General features: G+C 62.9%; 2 protein-coding genes across 3 annotated transcripts in view; one reads left to right on the top strand and one right to left on the bottom strand.

Moving 5' to 3' along the window:
- DTYMK (deoxythymidylate kinase (thymidylate kinase)) overlaps positions 1 to 5,723 on the top strand; it is a 10,092-nt gene extending 4,369 nt beyond the window's left edge. Inside the window, exons 3-5 of one of the 2 annotated variants that reach the window (XM_010832888.1) lie at positions 316 to 406; positions 1,850 to 1,975; positions 4,072 to 5,723. In XM_010832888.1, the coding sequence (XP_010831190.1) occupies positions 316 to 406; positions 1,850 to 1,975; positions 4,072 to 4,182 (328 nt within the window). In that variant the 3' untranslated portion in view covers positions 4,183 to 5,723. Of the gene's footprint in view, positions 1 to 315; positions 407 to 1,777; positions 1,976 to 4,071 lie in introns of both variants that reach the window. The other variant, XM_010832887.1, reaches the window with a different exon arrangement.
- Positions 5,724 to 6,448: 725 nt separating this feature from the next.
- ATG4B (autophagy related 4B, cysteine peptidase) overlaps positions 6,449 to 11,204 on the bottom strand; it is a 14,724-nt gene continuing 9,968 nt past the window's right edge. Inside the window, exons 11-16 of the mRNA XM_010832896.1 lie at positions 9,855 to 10,048; positions 9,506 to 9,584; positions 9,202 to 9,347; positions 8,513 to 8,569; positions 8,159 to 8,252; positions 6,449 to 7,544 (exon numbers count right to left, since the gene is read on the bottom strand). Of these exons, the coding sequence (XP_010831198.1) occupies positions 7,471 to 7,544; positions 8,159 to 8,252; positions 8,513 to 8,569; positions 9,202 to 9,347; positions 9,506 to 9,584; positions 9,855 to 10,048 (644 nt within the window). The 3' untranslated portion in view covers positions 6,449 to 7,470. The remainder of the gene's footprint in view (positions 7,545 to 8,158; positions 8,253 to 8,512; positions 8,570 to 9,201; positions 9,348 to 9,505; positions 9,585 to 9,854; positions 10,049 to 11,204) is intronic.

Genomic DNA, 11,204 nt, shown 5'->3' with positions numbered 1-11,204 from the left:
TTCTGGCTTCTCCCTTCTTGGCAGGGCCTGGACCCCTGTGCCCAGCGGCTGAGTTGCCCCTGGGCCTTTGCCAGTACCAGCTGTTCACGCCCCTGGTGGACTTGCCTTTCTGTGCCTGGTGTTGCTGGGCTGTCCACGTGGCCTCTTGGAGAGATCAGAGCTTTGGGGAGTGAAAGCCCGGCTACACGCTGCCTGGGTGCAGCCCTGTCCTCACGTTGCTTTCTGAGCTGCTCTGTGTCTGCAGGACACTTTGAGCCTGAAACTCAGGAGCTGTGAAGCTGGGACCAGGGCTCACGGGCATTCCCTCTCTCATAGGCCGTTAATGAAGGAGAAGTTGAGCCAGGGCGTCACCCTGGTTGTGGACAGATACGCCTTCTCCGGGGTGGCCTTCACCAGCGCCAAGGAGGTGAGTGCCACTTGGCCTGCGCATGGTTTGTGCCGTGTGGACTCGGCAGTCCCCGTGGGCTCCATGTCAGCACCCCAGGGCTCTGTGGTCCCCTGTTCTCCGGGTCACCTGGACAGGACGAGCAGCCTCTCTGTAGCTGCGGGTTGTCCCCGCAGACACGGCTGCAGTTCTGACTCGGCTGATACATTTCACATCAGTCACGCAGGGGTCGGTGGGCAGACCCATTTCGTCCAGCACCTTGTCTTCAGGAGAGACGGTGAGAGTATGTGGGGTGCTGTTCTCCTGAGCCCCCGTTCCAGAGAGCTGCTGTTTCACAGGTACAATGGCCCGTGTGACCACACGGCCCTGTGTCTTGCCTTTTATTGAGGATGTTCAAACAGACCCCAGCAGAGAAAGGGTGCCTTCAGTGTCAGCACCCGCCTCAGCGTGCTCGTCTCCGTGACCCGCCAGACACGGCATCACCCCCGTGAGCGTCTTGGTGCGCGTCCCCAGGGGCGCTTTCCAGACCCTCGTCCCAACCCCGGCGAGTGGGCAGCCACCCCCCAAAGTCCTTCAGTCCGTGCTCAGGGGTCCTGGCGCCCAGATACTGTTTGTTCACCTTAGATTTTTACAATTAGGTTGAACCAGAGTTGGGCTAATTAAGGTCCATTCTTCAAATGTCCCTTGACGCTCTTAATACGTAGGTTTCTGCCTCTCTTTCCTTCTATTTAAACGTTCGTTGATGTTCGCAAGGCTCCTGTCCAGAGGCACACTGTGCCCGATTGTCTTATAACAGTCTTTGATCGTGGTTAATTCACAAAAGGCTGTAGAATGCTGACCCTTTAATTCTGCCTGTCTTCCGGCACAAGCAGCTGGGTCCTCCTTTAGGAGAATCCTCCCGAGGTACCGGCCCCTCGGCTCCGTCTGTGAACGTCACACGGGCTCGGGAAGGGTGGACAGGTGCCCTCATCCTGTGCTTGGGGATCTGAGCCCACAGATGGCTTCTAACCCTCAGGCTACGGTGTGGCCCCAAGTCACGCATCCTGGGTTTTCCTCCAGAATGGAAACACTGCTCCTAGAATTAGAAGGGTGAAGGAGAGCAGACGTGCCGCAGAGGGCATGTGGGACCCTGGCGAGGGTCTCCCCCTCTCCTCAGAACGGGAGCCACCCTGGCCTGGGCTGCAGCGTGGCTGGAGGGTGTAGGGTCCTGGGCCCTGGGCGCCCCATGGACGGAACCAAGAGAGAAACCACATGCAGCCTAAAGGGCGCCCGCTGTCACATGAGAATTCTCCTCACACATCCCAGCTCCCTCTCTCCCTTCTTGGTGAATCTGGAACCAGAAACGAGACCGCGTTACGCTGGCTCCCTCTCAGGGTGGTTCTTTGTCCCCAGAATTTCTCCCTGGATTGGTGTAAGCAGCCGGACGTGGGCCTCCCTAAGCCCGACCTGGTCGTCTTCCTGCAGCTGCAGCTCGCAGAGGCCGCAGCGCGGGGCGAGTTTGGCCGCGAGCGCTACGAGAGTGGCCCCTTCCAGCAGCGCGCCCTGCAGCGCTTCCAGCAGCTCCTGGCAGACCCGAGTCTGCCCTGGAAGGTGAGTGCTGCCTGGGCCCTGAAGCTGGTGCAGGAGGGGCCACTCCCAGGCCAGGGCAGGGGAGTTGGGGCCGCGCTGCGGCAGCTCACGCGTGCCTGGGTCCAACAAGGGACCTCCCAGACTCTCAGCATGGTTCCAGCCCTGGGCAGCGCGGGCCTGGGGCCTCCCCTGTCGCCCTAGCTGCCACCTCAGGCATGGTCCCCATGGCCTCAGGGCACTTCCCGGCCCCGCCTATCTCCAGCCTCCCTGCAGCCAGTGTCCATGGCTGCAACGGGCTGCATACCTGCCAGTTGGGCTCACGCGTCTCCCTGCCCTGCTGAGTGTGTGGCCAGGGCTCCCCGTGCAGGTTTAAAGCACACCCCTGACCTTACCGTGTGTCTCGGGGTGCTCAGGGCTGGAGGGAAGGGCATAGTTTTCCCCAGGCAGAGGCTGCAGTGTGGGGCCTCAACTGCGATGGTTCTATCAGCTACCAAATGCCGGAGTTCTCTATTTTTCTGGTTTTCTTCATTTTCATTTTTTTTTAATTTGTTCTCACAAATTTTTTATTTTTGCCATGCCCTGCGGCATGTGGGATCTTAGTTGCCCGAGCACGGGTGGAACTCAGCCCCTTGGAACAGATGTGCAGAGCCTTAACCACCAGACCACCAGGGAACTCCCACTCTGGTATTCTTTTTTAAGTAGTTGTACGTGGTGCAGATGATCCATGATTTATACTGCATTTCAGCGCCTGCTGAGACCCAGACAGGAAAGCACAGCATCAGGAGCAGGGGAGGGAGAGGTCAGTGGCTGCCTTTCTGCCAAGCTGTCCTCTCAGCTGGGCTCCCAGAGCTCTAGGAGCTTCGCTGATGCTCCTCGTAGGGCAGGTCCCCTCGTCGAGTCTCAGCTTCTGTTGATCTGAAAGCTTACTTCGGTATTTTTTACACACATCTTTAAAGCAGTAACAGACTTAGAGAAAACTCTTCCAGGAACCGTTTGACGATAAGTTTCAGTACCTGACGCCATCCCGTGTGGGCCTGGGCTGTTCACACGGGTCCTCTCCCGTGGCCCGGACACCGGGTCCTCCCACTGACCTGTGTGACCACATGCATGGTGCCCAGCTCGTCGCTGGTCTCCTGTCTCTGAGAGTCTCGGCTCGGTGTTTCTGAAGCCACGGGCTCCTCGTCGCTGAGCCTCGCTTGCTGCGTGGTTGGGCTCAGGTTGTCGCCTTTGCTGGGTGGTCGCTGCCGGGTCACGGGGCGTGCACCTTCAGCACCTCCGTTCCGGCCGTGCTCCCCCACCTCGGCCAGGTGGTTCACGGTGATGTCCCTCTGCGTTCCTCTGAGGAGGGGTTTTGAGTCCAGGTGAAACCACACGGCCCATAGGCTGGCGTGCAGGGCTCCCTCCCCAGCACGTGCCTTCCCAGCTGTCCGAGGCCCACATTGCCCGGGTCTGGCCTCCAGGAGGCCCCTTCATGTTGGGGCCCTTTCCGGTCCCGCGTGTTACGGTCTTGGGGCTCATCCTGGGCCTCCCCAGCCCAGTGTCTGCAGTGACCCCGGCTCCGCCCTGAGACAAGGCCATGGGGCGCCACACATGAGGTCACGCGGGAGCCGCGGGAGGCCTCTGAGGCCGGCGTGCAGTTGCAGTTGTCGGAGGCCCTCTGTTCCTGGGGCTCTAGCAGAGTGTGCTGCCCCGCGGCTGCCGAGAGGCTCTTGGCGCCCCCAGGGCTGAGCCTTGGCAAAGGAGGGGTCCTGGGCATGCCCGCCTTGTGTGCCCAGTACATGGCCCTCTCTCAGGCGGAGAGCGGTTCCTCACGGGCTGGCTTCCCGGTGACCGAGGGTCCCGCGCTGTTCACCTGGGCAAGGGGTCTCAGCAGCGGGGCTGCAGGTGGGGAGGAGTGGACGCGGACCTGCCTGGGGCTCCGGGCGGTCCAGTCGCAGCATGGAGGGTGTGGCTGCCCTCACCAAGTCCGCCGCTGGCACCAGGGTGCCACGGGGTACCACGGAGCGCGGGGCAGCTCGGGCCCCTGGCGAGGCTGGGGGGTGAGGAGCCGAAGCCGTGCCCTCTGGCCTAGCCCGTGCACTGAGAACGTTAACACCTTGTGTCTCCTGCCCGCACAGATGGTCAACGCCTCCAGAAGCATCGAGGACGTCCACCGAGAGATCCGCGCGCTGTCTGAGGACGCCATCCGGGCTGCCGCACACAGGCCCCTGGGGCAGCTGTGGGCGTAGGAGGCTGGCCCCCTGTGCCCCAGAGACACTCGTAATCACTGTGCTTTCCTTGCCGAGGTCTCACAGCTGCGTCCAGAGGTCCTATCGGGGCTGCTGAAACCCTCAGCGTGTCCGCAGGCATCATCAATAAAGACAGATGGAGACAGCAGTGGCAGCTGGGGGCCCTGGTGCTGTCGGCCTGGCCTGGTCGCGCCTGGGCTGAGTGCCAGCCCTGTGCCTTGGCTTGCGGGGCCCGGCCTGGCCATGTCAGAGCAGCATCTGTCTCATCTGAATGCATCTGGTACATGCTGGTCATTCTGTTGAGATGGGAGACCCAGCTGTATAACCCTCTGCATCCCATCCCGCAGTTACTCCAGGACGAGCCCTGCAGTGGGAGGCAGGCAGGGGCCCTGTCTACAGGGCGCCCCGGGGCTCAGCGCTTCCAGGGTGTGGGCCGGAGACTGGGTCCCAAGCAGAATGAGACCATGTGACAGATCCAGGGGCAGAGGTGCCCAGGCCCTGCTCCTGCACAACAGGGACGCCCTCCGGCCCAGCTGCACAGAGGAGGCTGCCCGCCCACGGGGTTGGGCAGGAGGGGCAGCCCAGCCCTTGGGGGAGGACGGAGGGGCCTGGGTCCCTGCACCCGGACGGCCATGTGGCTGCCTCACAGGGCCCGCCACGGGCGTTGGGCCAGCCTCGGGTGCATCCACCCAGCCAGCAGCACGTGCTTGAGGTCAGGGCAGCAGCAGTTAGGAGCCACACGTGGAGCTGGACCACTGCGTTCAAGAGTCCTGAGGGCATCCACAGGGATGGTGGGCGACCCCTGACCTGCCTTCTGACCTTTCACACGACAGGCCACATGCTGGGGGAAGAAAACACAGCGTGGGCAGGGGTCCTGAGGTCTGGCTGACAGGGAGGCCACAGGCCTGGGCAGGAGGCCCCTGACGGGGAGCCCACTGGCCCAAGTTAGGACAGGGCCCCGCAGTCCCTGGAGGCAGAAGGGTCTGGTCAGGGGAGACGATGCTGTGTGTGCATGTGGGCTGTTGGGCCAGGGGTGTGGGAGCTGGACAAGGGAAGTAGCCAGGGCCCTGGGGACAGCACTGCTGACCTCTGACCTCCAGGGTCCTAAGAGGAGCCTCAGCCGGAGTGTGGAGGCTCCAGAAGCCAAATGGGCTGCTTCTAGAAGCCAGGCCTCGGGCTCTGGCCACAGCACTTCCTCTCTGGCCCTGGTCCCCGTGAACCCACCACGGCAGGGAGTGGAACGGCTCAGCGTAGCTCCAGCACTCCCACCAGGACCTCCTGGGTGTGGCAAGTGGCCTTGCTCAGTCCTTCCTGGTGACTCACTTGGGGGTGACCAGCTGAGGCATTGGGCACCCAAAAGGGTGCTGTTTAGGGAGCTGCCAAACGCCCAGCACCATGGCCACTCCACACCCGTGAGGGAGCAACAGAGTCTGACCTCCCTGCATGTCTTGGTTTAAACACAAACCACATGAGGGAAAGGGTGCTCAGCCACTTCAGTTGTGTCCAACTCTGCGACCCTGTGGCCTGCAGCCCACCAGGCTCCTCTTTCCATGGGATTCTCCAGGCAAGAATGCTGCAGAGGCTTGCCATGCCCTCCAGGGGATCTTCCCGACCCAGGGATGGAACCTGTTTTTCCTGCATTGTAGGCGGATTCTTTACTCCTGAGCCACTGGGTGGTTTTTCCAGTAGTCGTGCATAGATGTGAGTTGGACGGTAAAGGCGGCTGACCGCTGAAGAATTAATGCTTTCAAATTGTGGTGTTGGAGAAGACTCTTGAGAGTCCCTTGGACTGCAAGCAGATCCAACTGGTTCTGAATATTCACTGGAAGGACCAATGCTGATGTTGCAGCTCCAGTACTTGGGCCACCAGATGCAAAGAGCTAACTGGAACAAAGACCTTGATGCTGAGAAAGACTGAAGACTAAAGAAGAGGGTGACGGAATGAGATGCTTGCATGGCATCAGTGACTCAACGGACATGAATCTGAGGAAACTGGGAGATGCTGAAGGGAGGGAAGCCTGGCGTGCTGCAGTCTACAGGGTCACAGTCAGACACAACTGAGCAACTGAACAACACAAGGTGAGAACCAGCACACCGCGCAGAGCAGGTCCATGCAGGGGGCACTGCCCGCCCAGGCCTGGGAACCACGAGCTCGCTCTGCGTGCCCACCAGGTCCTTCCCAGGGGCCCTTACAAACAGAAAATACTGTCCTTGTTCTCACCACATCCAATTACAACTCCAGGAAAATCAAGACACAGACAAATTCTGTTTTCTATTGAAACTTATTATTTGCAGTAAAGAACCGCAAACTAGACGACTAAGAGTAGATACTCTTCAATAAGCCTTTTCCAACACACGAGACAGCCCCCTCTGGTCAGTGGTCCCCCGTCAGGCACCCCTGCTGCCGGCTGAGCAGAGACCCTGCACGCCAGCGGCAGGGGGAACAGAGACCCCCAGCTCTGCCTGAGGGACAGAGAAGGGGAGAAAACGTAAGGGACACGAAATAACTTAGGTGGACAACACCTGAGGGGCAGGGTGCCCGCTGCCCCCTGGGTGGCGGGCAGTTGGGGGCTCCTGGGAGGGAGGCCGCCCCCACCTGAGCTCCCAGCCGGGTCTGCACTCCTGGGTGGGACACAGGCTGAGAGGAGGCAGGCGGCCCCAGGTCAGTGTGAGCAGGTCTGGGTGTGCCCCTGCGGTGAGGGGCGACACACCCGCCTCACGCCACAAGCAGGCTTGACCCTCAGGCCCCAAACCATCTGAAGCTGTGCCGATCGGGAGGGAGGCCCTGACGAGGGGTGAGGTGGGGGGTGCTCCGGGGCGGCAAGCCCCCCACCCTGGGGGAAGCAGGCGGGACAAGCAGCAGCAGCACGGGCCGTGGCCTCCCCGGGCTCCGGCCGGGCCGCACTGCTGCTTGGCACGGCGCACAGCGACATCTTTGGACCTGACTGCCCGCCCCCATGCCTCTCCTCCCAGTGCGGGACGCCCGCCATGGTCCTTGGCCCCTTTTCCCACGGCACCCTGCAGACTGCGTCTTCAGAGCCTGTCTAGGGACACGCCCAGCGGCAGCCATGTCCTTCATGGAGCTTCAGACAGGGCTTTAATTTCAAGGTGAGCAGGAGGGCACGGGGTGCCAGGCAGGGCTGGCAGTGCGGCGGGAGCGCGTGCCCAGGGCTTCCGTCACGTGGAGGCGGCTGGGCTGGGGCGCTGGGCGGCGGGCAGCGGGTGGACGAGACGCGGCGGCCGAGCGCCCCTGCAGGGCCAGTGAGACCATCCCCACCTGCAGGACTCTCAGAGGGACAGGATCTCAAAGTCTTCGTCTTCTGAGTCAAAGAATCTTTCCAGTCGCTCCGCGTCAGAAGAGTCTAGAAAAAAACGAGACAAAACCTCGGTAGACGCAGGCATGTGTCACTAAGTCTAGGGGGTGGGGCTGAGGGTCAAGTGCCTGAGGGCGCACAGGCCTCACCCCACGTCCCACCCGCATGCCCTGTGAGGAGCACGTCCTGCCCGGTGCCCGACTGTCAGGGAGGCCTGAATGCAGATGGGGGGCGGGGCACCCCAGACTGCCCAGCTGGGGCACCCTGCTCCTGGCAGGGTCCGAACAGGCAGCAGAGCCCAGCCCTCAGACTCAGGGACGAGGGCCCCCCACCGGAGGGCACCTAGCCACACCAGGCGGACCCCCTCTGCACAAACTCCACTCATACTGGGAAGGTGCCCCCAGAACCACGGGGCTGTAGGGACAGAGCCCCAGAGTCTGCTTCACTGCAGAAGGCCTAGCCTGTCCCGGCTCCCAGGAGCCCAGGGAGAAGGCATAAAGCGGACACGCATAGTGTGCCCCCTGGGGGCCCCTCACAAAACCCCAGGGAGTTGCACCTGGGGCTCAGGCCACAGGTCAGCAGAACAGGCCCTGGGGAGGCAGGGGAGGGCAGCATCAGGCAGACCGCACCCCAGCACGAGACCCTGGGGCCTCTGGACTCACCTAAGGACAAGTTGAGGACGTCGGGACAGGCCAGGTGGGAAGGCTGCTGCTCCACCAGCTCAAACATGGGCAGGGCGCCTCCCAGCAGGGACAGCTGTTGGCAGAGTGCGCGTCAGGCCACGGCGCAGGGAAGGCCAAGCGGAGGCAGGACCCACCGGGCCAGGCGGCCTTCCCAGGCGACCCCAGGGATGGGAATCCCAGGGGGTCTGCGACCACAGCAAGCATGACGGGGCGTCCAGGGGCAGGCAAGGCAAGCGCGGCCCCACACAGGGCAGGGCAGCTGAGGCGGGGGCTGGACCGCAGCCCCCGCCCAGCCTCCAGCCCACACCCCACGGGACGGGAGCCACCACCCACCTTTCTCACTTGCTGACACCAGTCGTTAAAGTCATCCTCGGTCTCACAGAAGAACCCCTGCAACCAACACGCGCCGTAAGCGGGGCCACCCGGCCCGCGGGCCCTCAGGTGCACCCTGGACATGCCGGGCCTGCCTTGCTGTCAGGCTGCGGTGCCCACCCCCCTCCGCCCAGACGGCCTCAGACCCAGCCTCGTTCTGACGAGCTCACACGGGCTCCTGTGAGACCCCCGCCAACGCCCTCCCCGGGGCCACGGGCCTCTGGGAGTGACCCAGACCCACAGGCAGTGCGTCTGGGGTCGCCCCTTCTCAGGACCGAATGCCTCGTGTCCACGGCTTGGGTGACCGGTACGTTGTTCTGATTTCTAGGGGTCCCTGGCCTCCCGCAAATGTATTCTGAGCCGAACCAACCCTTCCCGCCTTGCCATCAGAAGAGCGTGAGCGAGGAGGTACATTCTTAAGGCCCACCCGGCAGACACAGCAGCTCAGAAACCGAGCACGAAGCTCGCGGGGTGGGGAGCCCGAGGAGGGGCTGCGGTGAGGGGGTGGGGCCGGAGCCGCTCTGCGCGCTTCTGGGCTCTGAACTGCCTGACGTCACACTAAGCGCACGACGGTGAAATCACGGGAGCAGGGGGCCTCCCTCCTGCAGCAGCAGCAGGACAGCGCCGATGGCGGGACACGGGGGACGCACCACGGCGATAGACGGGTCGAGCTCCGCGATGCTCATCCTGCCCGGCGGGTGCTGGCAATGGAAGCTCTCGTCCGGGACCGGGCAGCGGTCAGCAGCCGCCACGGCTGGCTGCGTGGTGTGGGGGTCCAGGTAGATGAGCTCCTCCCCTGGGTGGGCGGCGGGCGTCAGCGAGGGCAGGGCAGCCCCACCGCAGCCCCCAAAGCCACGCCGGCCTGGCGGAGGCGGCTTCGTGTCCAGTGGAGGGGCGGGGGGGGGCACCCTGAGGACCACCCACTTCCTTCAACCACAGCAGACCCCCACTCACCAACGTAGCCGATGAAGTAGTGGGCACTGTTGGGCTTCCCTCCGATCACGCCCAGGGACTGGGGCATCCGGAAGCAGTGCTGCAGGGAGCAGGGCTGTGAGCAGGGGCTCCCCGCGGGGCTGCGAGCACCGCCTCATAGAGCGCGGCTCCCGACCCTGAGGCGCAGGTCCTTCGCGGGAGCCCCAGGCAGGGCGAAGGGGACAGCAGGGCAGCAAGCAGCCGCACAAGGGGTTGGCCCAGCCGCTGTAGGGAGGAGCCGGCACGACCCAGGGGGCAGAGAGGGGACAGCAGGGGGCTCCGGGAAGCAGCGGCCCCGGCCGCAGGAGGGGAGATGCCGGCACAGACCCACCTTGAGTGTGCCCGCGTAGGCCGCGTTGACGTCTGCCAGCCCCAGGCGCAGCGGGATAAGCAGCCCCAAGGGTCTCCAGGGTGCCGCGCGCCCGCCGCCCTCGGCCCCTGCCGGAAAGCCGTTGCAATGCCGCTCAGAGTCTGCGGGGAAGGCCTCGGCCCCGGCACAGGGAAGGCTGCTCCTGCATAACCTCCCTGCAAGAGGCAAACTGTTCTCAGGGGCTGCAAGGGAGGAGGTGCGAGTCCACCGCTAAAACACAGCTGTGAACAGTCCAGTGGGTCAAGAACAGCTCAGCCCTGGAAACTGAGCCTCAGATAAGCCTGCCGCTACAGGGATAGAGAGAGCGCATGCTTCCTACGTGTGCCCAACTGGAAACTTCTACTGTGAAATACAGCATACACACAGACTAGTGTGAGAGCACACTCACATGCGCCTGGGAAGCCACCAGCCAGGCGGACGCAGCGCTGACCGCAGGCCCGCGGCCCCCTCAGCAAGGGCAGCATCAAGCAGAAACGTTTCTTTCTTTTCCTTCTGTCTAAACACACCGCTAATCCCTCAGGGAACAGGCTTACTCCCGAGTTCAGTGTAGAAGACCCTCCAGCAGCCACAAGCGCCCAGGCACCCAGCCATGGCTCCTGGACACCCTTCCCCACTAAGGGGCCAAAAGTACAGGGTGAGAGAACGCCAGGAGGGGGCCTACGACAGCACACACGCCTGGGCAGTCAAGGAGCCAGCCAAGTCTGGGACGGCGAGTCATGACCCAAAGGGAAAACACCTTAAATTAAAAAAAAGATCCATGAATCTACTTGCTTGCAGAGTGCCAACAGATACCCGAGGTAGGGATGTGTGCACTGGAGAGTCAGGCCCTACTGGGTACCTCCTCAGAGCCCATCAAACACCCTCTTGAGTCCCCTTGCTAATCAGAAGGGGTCAGGGGTGCGTCCTGAGCAGGTGCCTCCAAACCCTCAGACCTTCCTGAGTGAGGAGTGCCATGGAGCCATCCCCGGTTGTTACTGGGGGCTCTGGAGAGCTCTGAGGGAGGGGCTGGATGCAGGCGCCCCTCCACGCTGCTCCAGAGAAGGGAGTGTTCAGTCGCCAGTAGACAACAACCTGGACCCTCGGGCCTGTTAGTGCCGCCCCCATAAACGCTGAAAGGACTTCAGGTGTCTCTCCCGTTGGCTGCCTGAGTCCTGTCCTTGGGTACGCCCGTGCTCTCGTGAGTAAAGTGCTCCTGAGTCTCCCAGCTGCTCCAGCAAAGTCACGGACCCGAGGACAGGGTCATGGAGCCTCCAGCCAGTCCGTCGGAAGCACAAGTCCACCACCTGGACTCGCCCTGGGGTCTTCAGTGGG

The sequence above is a fragment of the Bison bison genome, unplaced genomic scaffold (assembly GCF_000754665.1).
Source record: "Bison bison bison isolate TAMUID 2011002044 unplaced genomic scaffold, Bison_UMD1.0 scf7180017862692, whole genome shotgun sequence".
Taxonomy (NCBI): Eukaryota; Metazoa; Chordata; class Mammalia; order Artiodactyla; family Bovidae; genus Bison; species Bison bison.
This window is presented reverse-complemented; position numbering and strand designations above follow the sequence as displayed.